At 39.9% G+C, this 23,806-nt stretch overlaps 1 protein-coding gene across 1 annotated transcript in view; it reads right to left on the bottom strand.

Moving 5' to 3' along the window:
- The window catches only part of KCNH8 (potassium voltage-gated channel subfamily H member 8), a 409,682-nt gene that overhangs the window by 53,161 nt on the left and 332,715 nt on the right, over positions 1–23,806 (bottom strand). The window contains exon 11 of the mRNA XM_057739199.1: positions 20,159–20,373. Within this exon, the coding sequence (XP_057595182.1) occupies positions 20,159–20,373 (215 nt within the window). The remainder of the gene's footprint in view (positions 1–20,158; positions 20,374–23,806) is intronic.

Here is a 23,806-nt window from a genome sequence, read left to right as displayed (position 1 = left end):
TTTTAGAGTTATCACACGGCAACCCAGTCACAAAGTGGCTATTTCTGCTGTTGGGGGAAACCACAGTGATATCCATCGAGGAACTCCTCTTCCTAAAAACATGAACAGCGAGTAAGGTAGATCCATTTAAAACAGGCAGAACTTCTTACAGCGGGTTCTTTCTGAATTTACAGAACTGTTATGTACAGATTCATACAAAGACATCATTCTTTTCGTTACACACAGGAAATATATACATAGAATACTCTTCAGAACATACTTTCTCCCCCAAGTTTTTTTTTTCTTTTTTCTTTTTTTCTTTCTGGCTGCATGGCTTGCAGGATCTTAGTTCCCCGACCAGGGATTGAACCCAGGCCCACAGGAATGAAAGCACGGAGTCCTAACCATTGGACTGCCCAGGAATTCCCGCCCCGAAGTTTTGACAATTATTTCTATGATTGCAGACTATGCACAGGAATCTAATGGAAGGATGCTGCTTTCATAACTATTTACACAAATTTGTGCAAACCAATTCTGCCCCTTCCTGTTTCCTATCTCCCATATCAGACTGTACTTGTCAAGTTGTTTCTTTGGGGGTTGCAAGAAATTGGAAATGTTGGGTTCTTTGAAGGAACACTTCTGGCCTTAGTTGGACTGTGAGAGCATACCACCTTTAGATAATAAAGATGCTTCCAGAAAAAGTCATTTGGAGTCTCACAGAGGAAGTCCTATTTTCTCCATAATTTTCCATTAGATCTTCAGGAGGTGTAACTTTCACTCGGCACTGGCTCTAAGCTATTGCCGTTGAGACCCTCTTACTCTTCCCTTTCTTTAATCCACTCAGAATTTCTAAATGAATATTTACTTTTACTTGGGGAGGTCCCTAATGGACTTTAATAAGTGACTCTGTGGTAAATTATTTAAAGGAAGTGAGGAAATATTTTACATATTTTAATGTCCCCTACAAATCAGCACTTGCCACCTACCTCTACAAGGATCAAATTATGAGCCGCTGCAGCTGCTAACCTGCAACGCCCCTGAAAGGAGCTCAGGAATGAGGCCTTCTGTGCTCTGGAGAAAAACTGGCAGAACAGGTCTTCAGAGAGTTAGATATTCTCTGGAGACTATTTCATGTGCTCAATTCGTGCATCTCCTTGTATCTAGAAAAGCACTAAAATCCTTCATGGTGACATCTGTCTGCTCCTCGTGACGAGCAGTAACCTTCCCCAGATGGGCAGAAACCTTCTGCAAAATATGTGTTTTGTTGCATGCGCTTCCCTTCACCAAAATCACATATATACTGACCTTCCCCCCACCTGTTTGGAGCAGTTCCTCTGAGCTTTCTGAAGGGCTGTCTCCCGGGCTATAGTCCTCATTCTGCCCCCAATAAAACTGAACTCACAACTCTCACGTTGTGCATTTTTTTCAACCAACAGTCATGGATACCCTCCGATTTATCAATGAATTTGGTAGATTCGTATTCTGACAGGCCAGGCTTCCTTAAAATGATAGCACACTTATATACCAGCAAACTGCCTTCATTTTCCACCCCTCACATTTTCCTCGAAATACTAAGTGATGTCACGTGTGCCGATTCTGTCTTTTCTAAAGAACGATTTCTCATTTCAAGGCAAAATAAAAACACACACTGAGAAAAAGCAAACAGTTCAGTTTGGTGGCATACCTTTCTTGGTGTTTGAAAGCTTTCTTAAACTGGAATTAACAAATGATGGGAAAATAACCCTAGAAGGGTCTGTGGCTCACACGGGTTAGTTGCTCGCCAGTTGTGTCCTCTTAGACACACAACTTGAGGAGGTGGTCCAGACTGCTTGCACTTGGGCTGACCCATGTGACGGGCTATGCCAGCGGCATGTCAGCAAACATCCAGGCTATTTCTAGGTCTGGTCCCTGAGCAGTGCAAAGAAGGCCTCTGTAGTCTCTCTTTCAGTTGGCTGATGAGGTATAAAGTCTCCAGTGGAGACTGAGTTCCAGAGGATGCTGAGACTTCCAGGTGATGGAGCCCCCAAATGAAGGAAGCCTGGATCCTCGAATCACCCTGGGAAAAGCCACCATCTGCCCACAACCTGTACACTGTAATATGAATGAGTCATGCCTTGTATGTCTTATTCTATGTACTGTATCAGATCACTGAGACTTGGGGCTGTTTATCACAGCATTTAGCCTGACCCAGCTGATACGGTTTCTTCGAGACCACCCAGGCCAGAGATGAGAACTGTAGGAAAGAAACTTATTCCAAGCCACACAACTTGTATGTGTACTGAGTCTCACACCTACCATCACCCCTCTTTTTGACAGAAGCCTGTTTTGGTGTTTTGGGTATTTTCCCATATATGATGCTAACATTTTGTACCATCAAGAAAAAAAAGGTGACAATAACCTCAGAGGAAAAATGTAAGCTGTATAACCTAGAATATAAATATGCTTCGTTAGCACTAGTCAGACTTGGGACTATTTATGAATGCTGGCAAAATGCAGTGACACAGATCGCTCACCATATGCTCTGCTTAATCTTCAGGGTGGAAAATAGAAGTGGGATTACCACATCACTAAAAGCTTAGCATCTTGCAGATGTTCATCTCAGAATTTTCCTTAATCATTTTCCTCAATGACACGGAAACCAAATCCTTTAAGTCTCAGTTCATTTGACAGAAATGCATCTCCCTGGTCCCTCCACCTGCATCGAGTTGTCTTTATTACTGCACGCTGGCCTCCAATTCATAACTTCAAGGTACTTCCCTTTCCTCCCTAACTTGGCATCTTGTTTGCTTCATATTTCTGACTATTTGACTACTGTTAACTGTAGTCAAAGCTGCTGCTCTTCTGGTGCCACAGATTGCTGGGTTTAAATGGGGAGCTTACAGATGCCTTGAATCTGATGAAACTGGAGGCCTCCAGCTCTGCCTGCCATGTAAGCAGACTGTGTCCGCCACATGCCTTTTCTCTGTGGTCTCCGTGCTTTTGGGGAACTTCTCGGGAAAAGTGCTGTAAAGATGTTTACCTTGGAATTTTGTAATTCGTTTTCAATTTTAATTTAATTTCCACTCACTTAGCTCATTTACAGTAGCTTTAATCAGAACACCCAGTGACTGTCCTGTAACAGTTGAGTCTGGGTTTGGGATTAGAGGGATACAGTATGAAGAAATGTCGCACACGCCCAAGGATGAGCTATGAAACATGATCAGACTGGCATAGCCCAAACGGTGAAATATTTACTGCAGTAAAACATTCAGGGTTATTATAACAAGTCCCAGGAGATCAAATACTTGACCACTACCACCACCACCACCAACAAAACAGAGTAAAAGTCTATTTTTAAAAAGTCCTAACATATCCACAGGAAAAGTATTTGCAGACATTGAGAAATGTGAGAAAAACTCTAAACTTAAAATAGTGTTTCTTTCACTTATACTCTCAATCCCTCTACATAAGTATATATGAATGTGTGCAGGTATTTGGGTACATTCAGGAAGTGTTGAGAATGTGTTATTTGTTGGCAAATGTGATATATTCACATGCCAAAGAGATTTTTAAAATTTCAACTAAGAAGAAGGCTTCTACCTTTTTTCAAGGATAAAACTGAGTCTAGAAAGAAACTGAAATGCTATTTTGTATATTTGGAATGATGATGGAGTGGAGATTTTACAAGTTTACCCTTGAACATGGAGCGAGGGAAGAATAAAAAACAATGATGTGGGGCTTCCTAGGTGGCGCAGTGGTTGAGAATCTGCCTGCCAATGCAGGGGACATGGGTTCGATCCCTGCTCCAGGAAGATCCCACATGCCGTGGAGAAACTAAGCCCATGTGCCACAACTATTCAGCCTGAGCTTTAGAACCTGTGAGCCACAACTATTGAGCCCATGTGCTGCAACTACTGAAGCCCACGCGCCTAGAGCCCAAGCTCTGCAACAAGAGAGGCCACGGCAATGAGGAGCCCGCACACCACAACGAAGAGCCCCCACTCACCGCAACTAAAAAGAAAGCCCGGGCACAGCAAAAAAGACCCAACACAGCCAAAATAATAAATAAATAAATAAATTTATTAAAAAAAAGAACAATGATGTGCATAGCGGACTGAAAAGCAGACACTTGAATGGGAAGAAATTCTCCCAGAGCTAGTCCGTGACCACAGGGTTATTTAATAAACAGATGGACAGACTTATGAGCAACTAAAAGCACAAACATTAGGGGAGAGCACAAGTTGAATGGCTGGACTACAGTAGTTCTGCTGTCTTGTCTTCTTGTTAATGAGATGTCTTTCCTGAAATATTGAGGAACATTGAGTTTTTGATGAGCCATGACAAGTAATAGCATTAGGGTTAAGAAGATTAAAGTGAACGTTATTCTGGAAATTCAGTATAGCTTCTGCTGTAAGTCAAAATGCCTGAAGGAGAACAGCCCTGTTTAGGAGAATTGTATACTGATTTGTGGGAGAGTGCTGTAGTGGACAAATGTCCTAGGCTGAGGTTCAGAATACCAGAGTTTAACTGCGTTTTATACTGTTTGATTTGTTTGATTCTTTCATTGATTTTGTAATCTCAGGCAGCATGCTACTTGGATGCCCGGTTCCTTCACCTGCAAAGCAGAAACAAAATCCAAACTCTCAGGGGTGATGTAAAGAAAGACGGCAAATTAAATTAAATGAGGTACTGTACATAAATCGCCTTGCTTATAATACATACTCAATAAACATTAGTATCTTTTCCCTGTCAGTAGATGTGTTGTTAAGTGTTCAGTTGACAAGAGAAATTAAAACCCGATGAGATACATTTTGATCTTCTGATGGAATCTTATTTGAAACATGTTTTCCTGTGGTGGATAGGAGATTGTATCCAAAAGTCACATCCTCTTTGTGCAAAGGGAATATTCTAACTCATTTAGGTCTCTAAAATGGGAATTTTAGTTCTGTGAGTAAACTTTCTTTCCCCCCTCTCTTTAAGCCACTTGTAATCAAAAGAAAAACTGAGTTTTATCAGATGGTGCACTGGGTCCCTTCTAGTTCTGACATTCTATTATCTTGTGGCTGTGGAAACATGTATATATACGAGGGAAAGAATTAAATTCCAATATAGGCATGCATCGAGCACACACTTTGTGCCCACAATTTCATAAGAAAAGGATTACAAAGGTGAGGAAAATGCAGTTGCTGCTTCCAAGGAAGTTGTATGTATACAGCCAAGTTCTCCACTTACAACTTGGTTGAATTCTCATGATTCATTTTTCAAAAACTCTCATTAAAGTATAACCTATAGATGAACTTCCCAGATGGCGCAGTGGCTAAGAATTCACCTGCCAATGCAGGGGACCCGGGTTCGAGCCCTGCTCTGGGAAGATCCCACATGCCGCAGAGCAATGAAGCCCGTGCGCCACAACTATTGAGCCTGCGCTCTAGAGCCCATGAGCCACAACTACTGAGCCCATGTGCCACAACTATTGAAGCCTATGCACCTAGAGCTTGTGCTCGGCAACAAGTGAAGCCACTACAACGAGGAGCCGGGCACCACAATGAAGAGTAGCCCCCGCTCGCCGCAACTAGAGAGAGTCCGTGTGCAGCAACAAAGACCCAACACAGCCAATAAATAAATAAATAAATAGATAAATAAATAAATTTATTTAAAAAAAGTATGAGCTATAGAAAGAAGTGCACAAATCCAAAGTGTTCCTGCTTGATGGATTATCAAAAAGTTCTGTGGTTCGTTTTTTACTTACACATTTGGCACGTGAAGCTCATCTTCCCATGGGAACACTTTCTGTGAATGCTCCGTTAGCTGGCATTCAGTGCTCAGAGGATTGAAGGACAGAGCAGGAATTTCTAACTTTGTTTTGATGGATAAACTTACACTACATTTCAGCTGGGTTTTGGAGTCAGGTGGTTTAAGACTGAAATTTCCTAATTTGCCTGAATTATTTGCTGAGGGACACTGGACCAGGTTTTTACCTCTCTTTTCCTTAACTAGTGTTCTTATGTAGTACATGAACCTAACAACCTATCTCCATGATTGTTGTGGGGATAAAACATTTAATGTCTGTAAAGTGCTTCTCATGCAGTTTAGTTCCTAAGAGCCATGGTACCATCAGCAGCATCAACATCACCTTCAAGTCACAGAGCCTTTTTCAGGAGGGCAGGGCTCTGTTATCCCAATCTATAGACTTTGAAGAAGGCAAGCTCTGTACTCCTAAGCCTTAGCCATTGAGAATGCTGTGTGGAATGGAGACGTGGGTCCCTCCAAGTGGGGCAGGGTTGAGAATTCCTGGTGGATGGAGCCTAGATAGTTTTTCTTTCTCAAGCTGAGGCCTGCCTGTTGGTGTGTCTGTGTGTACGCATGCAGATTTGATAGCTTTTACTTCAGGCTAAACATCTGGTGTTCCCTGCAGCGTGGAAGTAACCAGGGAGGTAGGGCATGAAAGACCTTTTTTTTGTCTTGTTGATGGGATGGCAGGTGCCCTTTTCATCCTCTGACTTTTCCAGCCCAGCTAACCCCCGTCTCCCCCCAAAGAGCTTAAAAATCTGACTGCTCACTGTGCAACTTGCGAACACAAGCTGAAATCCCCAGATGTCACGGCAATGGGGCTGAGCTCTTTGCAGGGTATGCCTCCTGCTATTTGATTGACAAAAGGCTACACAGGAGAGAATCCAGAGGAGATGAAACACAAGCCCATTCAGAGCTGTTTAAAGCTTTTTGTGTGTTCTTTATTTTATGTGCTTTTCTCTTTTATATGTATTTAAATGGAATTTGGTTTCTAAGAAAATGTTGCTGAGATATGATTGTGCAACCTACAGCGATGGGATGACCCACAGTTTGCTTCATTTGTCTAACTACCTCTGACCACCCCCTCCCCTTTTCTGGATCTTGTCTCTTAACTCTTAGGCCCTCTTTGTTGTCATAGAAACCACTGTGGTTTTGACCACAGTGTGATCTCCCCTCATCCTTGACCCCCTCCCCCCCCACACAAACACACACACACAAACTGATAAAATCTGACTTAAGCTGAACTTCTCAGTCTCTCCACATGAATATAGAATCAACTAAGAGAATTAAGCTTAATCTTTTGTCTCCTGGAATTGAGGAGCTGCTATCTGTCACAGTTTCCTTCCATTTGGACAAGGAAAGAAAGATGGCCAGTCTGCTAAAGGAGAGAAGAATGGAGAGAAAAGAAAAGGAAGAAATGGAGAGAAAATAGAATAAGATACAAAGCTTGAGAGCCTGATTATAAGAATTCCTGACATTCCTGCATGTAGGTCTGTATGTGGTGTGTGTATGTATTTTATTTATTCCCATAAGATACCTGGAATTCTTACAATAAATCTCTGCCTTTAGTTATCGACTTGAGTTGGCTTTCTTTCTCTTCCTTCCTTCCTTCCTTCCTTCCTTCCTTCCTTCCTTCCTTCCTTCCTTCCTTCCTTCCTTTCTTTCTTTCTTTCTTTCTTTCTTTCTTTCTTTCTTTCTTTCTTTCTTTCTTTCTTTCTTTCTTTCTTTAAAACAACAGAAATTTATTTCTCACAGTTCTGGAGACTGGGAAGTCCAGGATGAAGTCACTGCCAGGTTCTGTATCTGGAAGGGCTCCCTTCCTGGTTCATATATGGGTATCCTCTCACCATGTCCTCACACGGAAGAGGAGTGAGGGAGCTCTCAGGGTCTACTTCATAAGGGCACAAATACCGATCATGGGGGCTCCATGCTCATGACTTAGTCACCCGCAAAGGCCCCCACCTCCTAATACCATAATGATGAGGGTTAGGTTTCAACATATGAATTTTGGAGGGGCACAAACATTCAGTCCATAGCACTTGGCTTCTGTTGTTGCTTTTTTTGCTTTTTAGAACTTAGGGTGTTTTTCATTATGGTTTCACTTTTCAGAAGCTCAGATCATCTTTTTTTTTTTTTTTTTTGGCCACTGATTTACAAGTTTTATTGAAATGAAAAATACAAATTTTTGTTCATTTAGTGCCTTATTTAAATAGATGAGTTAAACCAACAATACTTTAATTTGTTTTTATATCTGCATTTCTGAGTACCGCATTTGCAGTAGTTTTTAAAGATATAATTAAAATACAATAAAATGCACACATCTTAAGTGAACAGCTTGATGAATTAATTCCCTAGGATCCAGCAGTTTCACTCTTAGGTATTTACCCAAGAAAAATGAAAGTATATGTTCACAAAAGTCCATAGGTAAGAATGCTTAAAGCAGCCTTATTCATAACAGTCCCAAACTGGAAACAACCCAAAATCCATCAACAGGAGAATGGATTTTAAAATTGTATATCAATAAAATGGAATATTTAGCAATGAAAAAGAACTTCTGACATACTCAACAACATGGATGTAATCTCAAAAACATTAGGTTAATAAGCAAAAGAAGTCAGATTCAGAAGGGTACACACTGAATGGTTCCATTTCTATGACACCAAAATACTAGCAAAACTAATTGACATTGATAGAAATCAGACAGTGGGGGTGGGAAGATTGGCCGGGAACGGGCACGATGGAACTTTCTGGAGGGATGGACATGTCTGTTTCTTGTTTCTGGTGGTAAGTTACATGAGCATATATAATTGAGTTGGATTTCCGTTACTCACAGTGGATGTCCTCATTCTAAACTGCCCTAAAACTTGCCAGGCTTCTCAGGCTGCACTATGAGAAGCCTGAGAATTTTTGCCAATGCCCAGCACTAACTCTGTCCTAAAATAAAAATTTCAAAAAGAATCAGTCTGTAGGGACTTCCTGGGTGGTGCAGTGGTTAAGAATCCACCTGCCAATGCAGGGGACATGGGTTCAATCCCTGGTCTGGGAAGATCCCACATGCCGCAGAGCAACTAAGCCCATGTGCCACAACTACTGAGCCCAAGCGCCTCAACTACTGAAGCTCACAGGCCTAGAGCCTATGCTCTGCAACAAGAGAAGCCACCGCAATGAGAAGCCCATGCACCACAATGAAGATCCAATGCAGCTCAAAAAAAAAAAAAAAAATCTGTAGTTCAAGAAAGGATTTACAGCATTTGGAAGTTATAAAGCCTTCATCTCTCTGAGGCTGGGATCCAAGCAGGAGGAACAAAACTTCAGGGGTAGAGGGGAGTGTAAACTTAGAGTCCAGTGGAGTCCAGTCCTCCCCAAGATCTCCTTTAAAGGGGGAAAAGGTGGGGACAAGACTGATAATAGTGGAGGGAATGAAGCAGTAAGCATAGCAACCACTAAGAAGAGAAGAGGACACTAGGGACATTGTACTGCAGCCATAGCTGGTAGGATGGGTTAATACATGTAAGCTATTCAGCAGCAGACTTCCCTGGTGGTCCAGTGTTTAAGACTCTGAGCTTCCAATGCAGGAGATGGGGGTTCGATCCCTGGTCAGGGAACTAAGATCCCACATGCTGCACAGCTGGGGGAGGGGGCAGAGGAATTCAACAGCAATCTTCATGTACTCAACGCCACGAGGCATATGCACAATACTAGCTCTGAGGACACTAACTGAAATACAGTCTCTTCCTTCAAGGCACTATGCTTGCTGCAACTTCTGAATCCACTGGAAAACACCTGTCTGAGTGTTTCAGAATGTAAAATATATACTGGATGCAAGTAAAATTTTCAGACCATTATGTACTGAGCTTTCCTCAGTGTATCTGACACTGTCTTCAGCACCATGAAAGTGTAGGGTAGGTAAAACCATTCACAAAGGAAGTAGTTTTGCTCCTTAAAGGGGAGTACTTTAAAATACACAGCCGACAAAACACTTGTTGAGCCTGGGATGGCAAGGAAAGCTGACGTGGTGAAATGCCATGTGAGCCCTTCAATATGCAATTTTCTAAGAGCAATTATCTCAGAAAGCTGCAGAATTAATTACGTTCTCTTATTACACAAGGCTGTGCTAGCAGATGCGCACCTACTCACAGGCTACTCTTGAAGAGCTAAGTATCTGGGCTGTCAGGTATGATTTTTTAAATTATTAGTATTCCGTAAATCATTTTCAAGAAAATTGCTTCCAAGCAGCCCAATCTTATTTCAGACTGAACTAGGGACTAAATTTAAACCAAGTCCCTCCTTTGGAAATAACTCTCTTTTCAGTATAGTGTTGAAATACATTCTAATATAGTTACATAGGAAGCAAGAGATATTGCCAAATCACAGACTTCACTTGAAAGACCCATTCAGGCTTGTTTTTATCTAAGGGAAGAAGCAAGGAGCCGAACCTCATGGATACAGTACAGCTTAATTACAAAAGAAATTGTCTAGTGCCAAAGGGTCCAAGTGAATGTAACTCAATAGTGCCTGGGAGTTAGATGCTTCTTCCAATGACATTTGCATTTGAGATAGGGCTGCCTTCTGAAAACATAAAACTGGAAATAAAGATTCACCTTTGAGTACTAAAGACATGGGGTCCATACCCAACTAGAAACACAAATTCATATTCAGAAGCCACTCAGGCCAATGCTGAGTAAGAAATAAGAGAAGCGCTTGCCCATCATACATGTTACAGACCTTACACCTCACAGTTTACCACTTAGGGCAACAGATCTGTGTATTACGTTCTGAAAAGATATTTTATAACCATAGATAAGCTGCCCTACTAGACCCTGGAGTCTTCCACATGTTCGTTTCATCCAAAAAGTTTGTGACCTCATGCCCTGGGCAATAAAAGTGAGGTGAATAACAGTTCAGAATAATTTGATGTTTAACAGTATTGATTCTCTACTTTCTGGGAGTATTCGTGTTATAATAGTTAATCTATTGCTACAGAAAATATATGGGTTAGCTTAGATATGAAGGCAGGTTTTCTTTCTTTCTTTTTTTTTTTCATCTTAACAGAACCTACTATACCAAACCACTTGGAGAAATTACATTACCTATATAGCAAGAGGTTTTTTCCTCTTATTCAGCTTAAATTTCTCCCATGGCTTTTGAAAACCACTTGTCCTGAACTTAGGGGAAGTGGAAAATAGCTGTTTTGCAATTCAGCTGTTCTTTTTTTTTTTTTTGCTTTTTTTTAATTTTTTTTTATTTATTTTTTTTTGGGGGGTACACCAGGTTCAATCAACTGTTTTTATACACATATCCCCATATTCCCTCTCTTCCTTGACGCCCCCCCCTCAAGTCCCCCCCACCCTCCCTGCCCCAGTCCTCTAAGGCATCTTCCATCCTCGAGTTGGACTCCCTTTGTTATACAACAACTTCCCACTGACTCTTTTACAGTTGGTAGTATATATATGTCTGTGCTACTCTCTCGCTTCGTCTCAGCTTCCCCTTCACCCCCCGCCCCCTCCCATACCTCGAGTTCTCCAGTCCATTCTCTGTATCTGCATCCTTGTTCTTGTCACTGAGTTCATCAGTACCATTTTTAGATTCCGTATATGTGAGTTAGCATACAATATTTGTCCTTCTCTTTCTGACTTACTTCACTATGTATGAGAGATTGTACTTCTATCCACCTCATTACATATAGCTCCATCTCATCCCTTTTTATAGCTGAGTAATATTCCATTGTATATATATGCCACATCTTCTGTATCCATTCATTTCAGCTGTTCTTTTAATTCGTTCTTTCAAATCCTGCTATTGACACTCTCTTTGCTTTTGTGAATTCTAAGATACATAATTCTAAATTCCCACAACATTTCATTTTAGACTCCATTTACTGGTTATATAGGCTGCTGTCTTCAGGACTTAATTCATTTTCTCAAAATTTCATATAGATTCCATGTCTCAAAGTAAATTTTTGACATTTATTCATTCAATCATCAAATATATACTGTGTTGATTCTGCACCATGCTCTGATTTAGGCACTGAAGATATATATAGAACAGGACAAAGCCTTCATAAAATAGACATCCTGGCAGGAGAAACGGACGATGAACAGGAAAGCATATATGTTAAAATAACTAAGATTTTGTTAAGTGCTGTGAAAAAGATAAACATGCTTATGTGACAGAGAATAACCGCGAGAGGCAAACTCCAGGGCAGGTGTCAAGTAAGGCCAGAGGAGTAGCACTGCAAAGAGAAAAAATAGCAATGCAAAGGCCCTGAGGCATGAGAGGCAGGCAGGCGCCTGGCAGGTGTAAGGAAGGGAAAGCAGGCCACTTTTTTGGAATGTAATGCTGGGCAGAGGATGATATCAGATATATCAGATAGGTTTGAAAGACAGGTAGGAGTTGGAATGCAGAGAATCTTGAAAGTTATGGTGAGAAGTCAGGATTTTATTAACAGTTGGTAAGGATCCATTGAAATAATTTAAGCAGCAGGATGACATGATCCAATTTATATTTTGAAAAGGTTTCTCCTGTAGACTTGAGGAAAGATGGTGGTAAGGGTTTAAGAACAGAGGCAAGGACGGGTGCAAGCAGTCTACACAGGGGATGCCCCCACATCCCACAAGGCCACTCCTTCAGGTACAGAAAAAAAATTGACAAAATTCTACATGCATTTATGATAAAAACTAAAAAAGTGGGTACAGAGGGAATGTACCTCAACATCATAAAGACCATATATGACAAATCCACAGCCAACATCATACTCAGTGGTGAAAAGCTGGAAGCTTTTCCTCTAAAATAAACAGACAAGAATGCCCACTTTCATCTCTTTCATTCAATATACAATATTATTGGAAGTCCTAGCTACAGCAATCAGGCAAGGAAAAAGAAAAAAGTCACCCAAATTAAAGAGGAAAAAGTAAAACTGTCACCATTTACAGATAACATGAACTCCCCTCCCCCCCAAAAAAACAACTATTAGAACTAATAAGTGACTTAGTAAAGTTGTAGGATACAAAATTAATATACAGAAATCTATTGCATTTCTACACACTAATAAACTATCAGAAAGAGAAACAAACAATCCCATTTATAATTGCAACAAAGAGAATAAAATACTTAGGAATAAATTTAACCAAGGAGGTAAAAGACTTATATCTCCTCAAAGACTTTGAGGAAAGAAACTGAAGATGGCACAAACGAATGGAAAATTATACTGTGCTCACGGAATGGAAGAATCATATCATTAAAGTGTTCATACTACCTAAAGCAATCTGCAGATTCAATGCAATCCCTATCAGAATACCAATGGCATTTTTCACAAAACTACAACAAACAATCCTAAAATTTTTCGGAACCACGGAAGACCTCAAATAACCAACAGTTGACATCCATCTTAGCAATATTTTTTTGGTTGTCTCCTCAGGTAATGGAAACAAAAGCAAGAATAAACAAATGGGACTACATCATACTAAGAAGCTTTTTCACAGCAAAGGGAATTACCAACACAGCAAAACGGTAGCCTACTGAATGGGAGAAGGTACTCGTAAATGATATATCCAATAAGAGGTTAATACGTAAATGTATATAGAACTCATACAACTCAATATCAAAAACCCAAACAACCCAATTAAAAAAATGGGCAGAAGACCTAAATAGACATTTTCCCAAAGAATACATACAGATGGCTAACAGGCACATGAAAAGATGCTCACCATCACTAATCATCAGGAAAAAGCAAATCAGAGCCACAATGAGGTATCACCTCACACCCGTAGGAATGGCCATCATCAAAGAGACAACAAATAGCAGGTGTTGGTGAGAATGTGGAGAAAAGGGAACCCTAGTGTGCTGTTGATGGAAATGTAAATTAATGTAGCCACTACAGAAAACAGTATAAAAGTTCCTCAAAAAACTTAAAATAGAAAAACCATATGACCCAACAATTCCACTTCTGAGTATTTATCTGAGGAAAATGAAAACACGAATTTGAAAAGGTGTATATACCCTTATGCTCACTGCTGCACTACTTGCTATAACCAAGATATGGAAACAATTCAGGTGTCCATCAATATATGAATGGCTAAAGGAGATGTGATATACTATACAATGGAATATTACTCAGCCATAAAAATAATAAAACCTTTGCATTTGCAGCAGCATGGATGAACCTGGAGAGTATTATGCTAAGGGAAATGTCAGACAGAGACAAACAAGTACCGTATGATTTCACTTATATGTGGAATCTAAAAAACAAGAATAAGCAAAACAGAATAAAACAGAAACAAACTGGTGGTAGTCAGAGGGGAGAGGGTTGGTGGGGGGTGGTGGAATGAAATAGACGAAGGTGATTAATAGGTAAAACCTTCCGGCTACAAAATAAATAAGTCACAGGGATGTAACATACACACAGGGAATACAGTCAATAACACTGTAACAACTTCATATGGTGCCGGATGATAACTGGCTTTATTGTGATGATCATTTTATAAGATCTAAAAATACTGAATCAGTATGTTGTATATCTCAATATAATCTAATATTGTTAATTATAACTCAATTTAAAGAAAAAGAATAGAGGCAGGGAGAATCATTACATCACTTCTCATTTGTCATGGTCAGGGAGATATGTCTCAGCATCTAACACGCACACACACACACACACACAACCCCCATAGACTGGTGAGAGCAAGGTGACTCTCCCACTAGCATGAAATTTTTACATTTAATTGTGTTTAATATATAGGTGTTATCTGATGCACATGACCACTCTGGAAAGTTTTCCATTAATTATTTCTATAAATATGCTTGTTTCGCTCAAGAGTCAAGACTCTGGAGTGTGCAGTTTTGTAACTACACTATTGACATAGGATGCATGGTGTGTAGAGAGAGTGTGTGCTGGTGGGGGGTTTGGGGTACCGTGATGAAGGCTGAGGTTCTGAGCATCAGCACCGTAAACCACCCATGTACCATCAAATACATCAAACGTGGAGAAAAGCTGCTGAAAGTGGGCGCTGCTCGCAGGCTCCCTTCTCTCTGTTCAGAAACCTTCTCTGAGTATTGGTGTAACCTCTTGTGCTGTAGTGGAGATAGGAGTTCATAGCCCTTCACCCTGAGGCCACTGACCCTCAGGAGCCCTCGGAGATATCTCTCCCTTTACTAAAGAGGTGGGGAGACTGAAGGAGGAGACTTTATTTTTTTTATGATCAGATTATATGAAAATAATGGAAAATTGAGGGGGGAAATGGGGTACCCAACATGTTTAAAATTTAATAGGTTTCCAATCAAAAAATCGGCAGAAGACGTAAATAGACATTTCTCTAAAGAAGACATACGGATGGCCAACAGGCACATGAAAAGATGCTCAACATCACTAATTATTAGAGAAATACAAATAAAAACTACAATGAGGTATCACCTCACACAGGTAAAAATCGCCACCATCAAAAAGTCTACAAATAATAAATGCTGGAGAGGGTGTGGAGGAAAGGGAACCCTCCTACACTGCTGGTGGGAATGTAAATTGGTACAGACACTATGAAGGACAGTATGGAGGTTCCCTAAAAAACTAAAAACAGAATTACCATATGGTCCAGCAACCCCACTCCTGGGCATATATCCAGAAAAGACGAAAACTCTAATTCAAAAAGATACATGCACCCCAATGTTCACTGCAGCACTATTTGTAATAACCAAGACATGGAAGCAACCTAAATGTCTATCGGCAGATGAATGGATAAAGAAGATGTGGTACATATATGCAATGGGATACTACTCAGCCATATAAAACAATGAAATAATGTCATTTGCAGCACTATGGATGGACCTAGAGATTATCATACTAAGTGAACCAAATTAAAGACAAATATCATACAATATCACATATATGTGGAATCTAAGAAATGATACAAATGAACTTATTTACAAAACAGGAACAGACTAACAGACACAGAAAACAAACTTTGGTTACCAAAGCGGAAGGGGGAGAAGGGATAAATTAGGAGTTTGGGATTAACATATATACACTACTATATACAAAATAGAGAAACAACAAGGACCTACTATACAGAACAGGGAACTATACTCAATATCTTTTAATAACCTATAATGGAAAAGAATCTGAAAAAGAATACTCTATGTATATATGTATAACCGAATCACTTTGCTGTATACCTGAAACATTGTAAGTCAACTATACTTCAATGAAAAAAATGACCAAAAAAAGTAATAGGTTTCATTGAGTAAATCCTGGTGAGGTAAAACTGGAGAATTCATCACCTTTTTTCAACAGCCATTGCCATTTGCTGCTCCACAAGCACACCACCAAGTCAGAGTCCACCATACGTAAACCCAGAGGGTATTCACATATAGCCTATATCAATATCTGATTTTCAGTGTGTTAGCACTATTTGTTTTTGAAAACATGTTTTAGATATTCTTCAATCACTATCTCAAATTTAAAATTTTTATGTTATGGCAAACTAAATTTCATAACTAACAACAGATGAGTCTGTGCTAAAATCAATTTTATAGGGTTTACTCTGAGAAGCCATGAAGCAAATTTCTCATCATCTCCATAGGCAGAAATAGCTAAATTAATCTATGTCGTTATTGGAACCATCCAGGAGATATAAATAAGGGCAAACATAGAAAATACACTGAGGACATAAAACAGTGCTAGCTAGCCTTTTCAAAAAATTAGAAAATATTTCATACATTTAAATTTTCCTATGAGAATCAGATAAGCTGCCATTCTAAAGTTACCTAATTTATCACAGTTCTAGAGTCACATCTTACTGCCATGTACATATCGCTTCTAAATTTTTACTATTTCTTTTTTTTTTAATAAATTTATTTATTTATTTATTTATTGGCTGTGTTGAGTCTTTGTTGCTGTGCGCAGGCTTTCTCTAGTTGTGGTGAGCGGGGGCTACTCTTTGTTGTGGTGCGCAGGCTTCTCATTGCCGTAGCTTCTCTTATTGTGGAGCACAGGCTCTAGGTGCTTGGGCTTCAGTAGTTGGTGGCACATGGGCTCAATAGTTGTGGCGCACGGGCTTAGTTGCTCCATGGCACGTGGGATCTTCTTGGAACAGGGATTGAACCGGTGTCCCCTGCATTAGCAGGCAGATTCTTAACCACTGCGCCACCTAGGAAGTCCCTTTACTATTTCCTAAAATGCGTTTTTTGGTCTTTATTTCAAAATGGGTTGATGATCAGTCTGCTCTTTACCCAGATGTCTGGTAACCCTCTGTGTCACCTGATAGTTCATGAGCTACTTGGGATAGAAGGTAATATCCAGAAGGAAATTAGCAAGACACAAACCAATCAGAGAGAGAGAGAGTTAAGCTGATATGCATCAGAAACAATGGGGAATCTGGGGTTGGAGGGAGAGGATGAAGAGAGGGGAGAAGGGGAGAGCAAAATAAAGGGCTGGACAACAGGAAGGGCAGCCAAGGAGTTTCAAGAATAAGGATATGGAGTGAAGTTACATTTACACTGTTTGCACTTCCATTATGCAAATATTCATCCTTCTAGAACTCACTGACCAACCTTCCACGAAGGCTTCAACCCTCTGGAAACCCTATGTGATTGGATATTTTTGTTTGCGTATGCGTGGGAATTAAGGTGACGGGCTGGGTCTATATTGGTCTGACACCAGAGTTGCAGAGCAGAGAGTAGGAATTCATGACCACAGGTAATCGTCCGAATATAAGCTCTCCCCAAAGGCACAGTATCCTTAGAAACAGCACAAGACTTCTCCCCTGGGGTATGAAATTATGGGACATGGTGGTCCAAATTTACCTTTAGAAGGCATAGCATCCCAGGACCTTGGATATGATGTAAATAGAAGTTTTGAGTGATACAAGATGAGGCAATACAAAGCAATAAAGGTCTCAGAGGTAAGCTCCAGCTCCCATTTGCCCTTAAAAATGCAGCTTGGGAGGAGCCCTCTGTAAAGAAGCAAGACTTTGGGTTCCAGCTATAATGAAATAGCTTATACTGAACTAAAATTAATTATAAAGCTGGACAAAATACTTAAACTAACTGTTTGAAAGCACTGTTTGAAGGGCTGTGGTCCCTGGGAAAAGGGAAGCCCACCGGTGTGAGGACCACCTTTATCCAGCTGTTCTCCTGAGGGAATCTGCTGTTTCACTGTGAGGTGGAATAGAGCAGAAGAGAAAGGAGCAGTCTTCCAGGAGGAGGACGTTCAGGTGAACCAAACTACCAGGGATTTGAGGAGTAAACCCCAGAGAGGAGGTAACCGCGTCAACGTGGCTCTTAAAGCCTCAGCCAGCTCCCCACTTGAGCCTGCACAGGGCAGGGCTCCAAGAAACAAGATGATTTCAGTAACTACGTGGTGCTCAGGAGATGCAGGATGGAATTCAAGGCCTTGCCACATGGGAGGCACCTCGGTGAACGTTCAAGGATTTTAGCCGAGATCCTGAAAGAACCATGTCTTAGGAGTGAGAGCTGTACCACCAGAGTTAGGGGCAAAACTGAGACAGATTGGCTTAACAAAGCTGAAAAGGAACCGTGGACAGGATGAAAGTGATTTGCTAGTACTCTAAAGAAGTACCAAAAGAAAACATAACCCTATTTGAAGGAAATAATATGAACACTTTTTCATAAACAACATCTACAATGAAGCAAAATCATGATATCCATAAAAAACAAGGGGTGGGGGGAGGGTCAAATGACCAAAAAAAAAAAACCCAAACCAAGAGAAATAACAGATTAACACTGTAAAGCAACTATACTCCAATAAAGATGTACACACACACACACACACACACACACACACACACACACACAGATGAATATGTTAAACACACACACACAAAAAATAGTCTCACTGGCAATTCAGACACTGGGGTTTTAAAATCACTGTGATTAATGTTTCAGCAAAGAGAAGAAGAGATTAAAAAAGGATTAAAGGTGAGAATCCTTAAAAGTAACCAAATAAAAAGAAACTAGGGGTTGAAATCCCATATTTTCCATTTGTCCATGCTGAGGAATGCTGGCTACTTCTCTCTTCCCTCATTTCTTTTTCCCCTTTTGGTGGTTTCTACCCCTTAAGTCACCTCCGCTCTTCAAAAATTGTCACATTACACTGTCGCGGGGAGCATGAAAGGCAACTATAGTCATAAAACTCAATATATTGAAAGGGAAGACAAGAACTAAGTGTCCTCAAAGAAGAAAACATAACTACGAGTGTACAGATTTTTAAGTGACAGGCACCTGTGCACATACTCCGTCCCTGCCACCTACGGGTTTGTGTGATCACACATGGTACTTAACCCTTCTGCATCTGTTTTCTGCCCCGTAAAACCCGACTGACACCTTCAACCGTCGCTTTAAGCACTACGTGAGATGTTTTACGCAGAGTACTTAGCACAAATAGGTTCACTGTAAATATTGACACTTCCTTTGCTGTATGCATCATCAATGGAGAGAAGCACTCATTCCAAACCAGTAATCTTGAATGTCAGAAAGCATCTGCGTACGGACAGCCATTTGATATCCTCAACCAAGATGAAGCCATACACAATGTGGATTCTTTCTTTACCTTTCCAAGTGGAGAACATTGATGACAAACAAAATGTCTGCACAATATGAGTTAGTCAAAACAAGAGCTTCGCTTCTTAAATCCTTACGAAAAAAATCAAGTATAGCAGATATCTGGGACAAAGCTCAAGGCAGCAGATCAAGGCTTCTGTTCACAGAGGATGCTCTGTGTCCATGCTCTGGCTTGCCTTCCAACAATCATTCCTATTAAATCATTTGTCTCTCTGATACATCTAATGAAGTCATGTTCACGGGCAGCTTAATCACAGGATGCAGTTTGGTACATATTTTGACAGGAAAGCTGTTTGTGTAAACGGAAACATGCAGCAAACATATAATTTCAGAAATCAATGTGACAATCTTTGGCTTGAATCCTTCCATGCATATTTAGTCATGTTAAGATAGACTGTTTTGAGTACTGGTTAACAAATAAAAAAGATATCCTTAAGCAAAATGCATGTCAAGCCAGTGGAGTAGTGAATAATTACACACACAGCAGACTCTGAACCATATTCTCTTTCTGGAAATTTTTCAGTTTGGGAGAAATCACACATCTCTAGCTAAACACGATATGTCCCTGAAATCGACTCTGGCTATAAGCACATGAAAATAAACAAGAAAGAAACTGAATGAAGAGAAGGCCCCCCTAAATAAATCTTCCCTAAAATGTTGATAACAAACTCCAGGTTTGCCTTCTAGCTAATTATCTAATTGCTCAATTAGTGACGGAACTGTGCTACCGTATCTGTTCAGAGAATTTTGAAGTGAGGTCAGGACATGTGCCTTTCCTCATATAAATGATCTCCAGGCCCCATGTGTTTGGACCTCAGCACTAATTAGAAGTGAGACTTACATCACTCTCGTGACCTTCTCGAAGGTTGTATGTGAGGTCGTGCTGAATGTCTTCCACAAATTTGTGAGCATATTCTGGGTAAAGGTCCAGCACTTCAAAGAGTCCTTTGAGGATGATGCACTGCAGATCACAGTAGGTTAGAGCCTTCACGTCTGCGTTGGTCTTAATCACTTGGTCTTTAATTGATAGATTGGCTCCAATTAAATCCCCTTTCCCTTGAAACAGTGAAAAAAAAAGAGACATGACGCTTTAAAGAAAAGCAAGCTGGCAACTTCATTTGATTTATAGGCTTCATTTCTCTGAAATTACCCTGAAAGAGTAATTTCTTTATCTGGGGCAGGGTTTCTCAGCCTCAGCAGTGTTGAGATTTGGGGCCTGATCATTCTTTGCTGGCGGGGGGAGTATTCTGTACAGGGTAGAATGTCTAGCAGCCTCTCACATCACCCACCCCCAGAGATGGCAACCCAAAATATCTGCAGACATTGCTCAGTGTCCCCTGGCAATCAAAACTGTCCCCAGTTGAGAAAACGGGTCTAGAGAATGAAATCTAGGAGACCGAGAGTTAGAAATCATAGGTCACCCATGCGCTCCACACGGGTCCCTCACAGGATTCAGTAAATGACTTTAGACAAAGCTGTTGACATTTCTGGTCACAGTTGCTTTAACCATTAGAGGGAAATAATAGTGGCTCAGGTTTTCTGACTGTAAAAATGATCCAAGATTTTGAGCTAAGGCCATCAAGAGGTATACTAATCATTTTGATTCTAGCACTTTAGACAATAATATAAGCACCACCATCCGCTTTCTAATATACTCGGGTTGTTTTATGTATCTCTGAACATGTCTACAAGACAGGAGGGGGTGTGGAGGGGGAGAGTTGAGAGGCAGAGGTAACTTCTGGGCATTACGGACAGTGAAATCCGCTACCTAAAAATGCAAAATACAAGTCATAGTTTTAATGCTTTGTGACAGTGTAAAAATCCCATTTTCTCCAGCAAAAAAGAGAGTGAATACATAAAAACTATGAGCTCCTCCACTGAGGGGAGAGAGGGTCTAACACTACTCTACTCACATTTTCTGTGCCCCACCCCACAACCAGTACCTATGATCTTTTGTCTGTAACCCCTCTGCCGATCAGTCTGAGGCTGCAATTCAGCTGCCTGGGAACTAGCTCGCTTCCTCAAGTTTGCTGTTTCGATAATATTGGACAAGTTATTTGAATCTTTAAAATCTTAAAATTGCTTTGAATCAGTTTAACCTTGCGGGAAGGTGAGCACAACTGTAATTACTATCAAAGAGCTGATTATAGCTTCAGTTTTATTTTATACTGAGCCATGAATTAACTCAGCATCCACGGGAGAAATCTGCAAGAAAATCCATTCAGTTCTCAGACAAACTAGGTTAAAAGCTGAGGTAATACGACCCAGTTCACAAAGGACGCTGGCATTGGGTTCAAGGCTACACCTTAGGAATTTCTGTTTTGTCTTTGCTCTGTCCTCAGATATCATCATGCCTGGACATTAATTTTTATCGCCACTTTGTTCCATTTCGTAGGGAACCAACAACCAACAACTGACCACCAAAAACCACCAAGCAAATTGTATCTTTGGAATGTTATAGAACAAACTGCTCCATCCATTCGTTATTCGATTCATTTTTTAACTTCAAAATTTTTATTTTTTATTGTGCCTAGAATTTCTGGGAGCAAAGTCTGTGGCATACAGCAGGCTTCAATAAAAGTCTGTTTTATTGAACTTGACAGTAAAAGGATATGTGCCAATGTAGCCACAAATACCTGAGATATTCATAAATATTTGTGGTAGATCAAAAATTTTAAATTATTGAATTATTTCTAGGTATTATCTTTGCATTAAAACCTTGAAATTGAGCCTATTTGGCAGAAGAAAAAAGACTAAAATCTATATTTATAGACACTAAGAGAATAAACAGCCACATGGTGCTGAAGAATTCGTTTGATTTATTGTTGGCACTAACAACTGCTAACCTTGGAAAATTTTTTTCTTGCACGCTTTGTTAGAAATCTAAATTGCTGCACAAAAACTCAAAGTTGGGCACTGATGCAAGATGTAAATATAGCCAGGATGGCTTGAATACAGCAAATTTTCAAATTTTGTATATCTGAGCAGAATTTACCATGATGCACCAAGTTGCCACGATGAGAATTCACATTTTCTGTTAAGCAACTGGTGTTTGGAAAAACTTTAGGGTCATCAAACTTTCATACCTTGGGTGGCCACAGTATGGTGATTTCGGCCACAGTGACCCAGTATCTTGCTAAACTTGGCATCCTAGAAAGAAGTCTAGTTTATTAATTTATTCAGTGGATATCTATGGACCACTGACATGTGTGCCAGACCTCGTGTGGAACCTGGTTCTCACCCTCACTAATTTTACCATTTTGTGGATTACTCACTATCTACATTTAGACCCTAGATCCAAGCTTCTTAATTCACTAGATTTCAGTTTCCTTATTTCTAAAAGAAGAGATTTATGGTCCCTTAGAGTCTCTATTACTCAGAATTCTGTTACTGACATTTGCTAATCGGTTATTCTTCCATTGGGCAAAAAAACGGTGATGGGATGCATGTGCGAACCATCCTGGTTGGAGCTATAACTTATGTTCAATGATAACTAGGCAGACTAATGCCATCTGTGAAGAGTGCAGTTATCGGTGCTTTGTCGTCTTCTTTTAAATCACAGTGCAGAAATTGGTGAGAAAACACAATTACCAGGACATGAAATGAAGGTGTATAAGGCAAACCAATTCTATTCCTGGAACAAATCCCTGCCTCTAGGTTAACTGCCCCCACAAGCATCAGATTAAAAAATGCCTTCAAGAATCAATTGGACAACACAATTGCTTGAATAGATTATGGCTTGACAGCTGTTTGGTGATACTTTTCCCCTACGACATTATGTATTAATTCATTTTGTTGGCAGAGTGAACATATATTAAATATCTATATTTAAGCCATGTGCTGAAGTTGATCAAAGATAGTATTGATTTAAATTGGTCCATAAAACAATATTACCATAGGGAAAATAAAATAGTCAATCTCCATTGAAATAATGTTAACCACAGAGAGAAAATATTAATAATGTATTACTTCTGTTTGGGTTTAGTCCTAATACAACATAGTTGTGTTTAGGATGGTCATGTGCATTTAAAGCGCTTTTGAGAGAGATACGGTAGCAGCAAAGATGTGAAAACATTAATTACAGGAAGCTTAATTTATGGAGGAAATTGGGGCCAGAAGCACAAGGCAATGAATTAAGTCTTTTAGTTGTTAGTAGAATTTTTTAAAATAAGAAAATCCGATGGAATTGTGTATTACAAACAATAGTATTTATATAGAGGCCATCAAATTTGTACCTATCGTGACGTAATATCAGGGATGATGCCTTCACATTCCATTCCCAGAACTGTTGTTAGTTACCAAATTTAAAAATTCACCACAATTATGGAAAAAGCCACATTATATACATTTAAAAGTGGTGCATTAATTTGCTTACGTGTATATCGAACCATAAGTTGCTAGAAAAATAACTAAATGTCCTATAATGTTATTTACTTTATTTTTAAATTAATTTTTGAGAGTATAGTTGATTTACAATGTTGTGTTAGTT

The sequence above is a fragment of the Hippopotamus amphibius genome, chromosome 6, assembly GCF_030028045.1.
Source record: "Hippopotamus amphibius kiboko isolate mHipAmp2 chromosome 6, mHipAmp2.hap2, whole genome shotgun sequence".
NCBI lineage: Eukaryota > Metazoa > Chordata > Mammalia > Artiodactyla > Hippopotamidae > Hippopotamus > Hippopotamus amphibius.
Note: the sequence above shows the minus strand (reverse complement) of the source record. Positions and strands in the feature narration are given on the sequence as shown.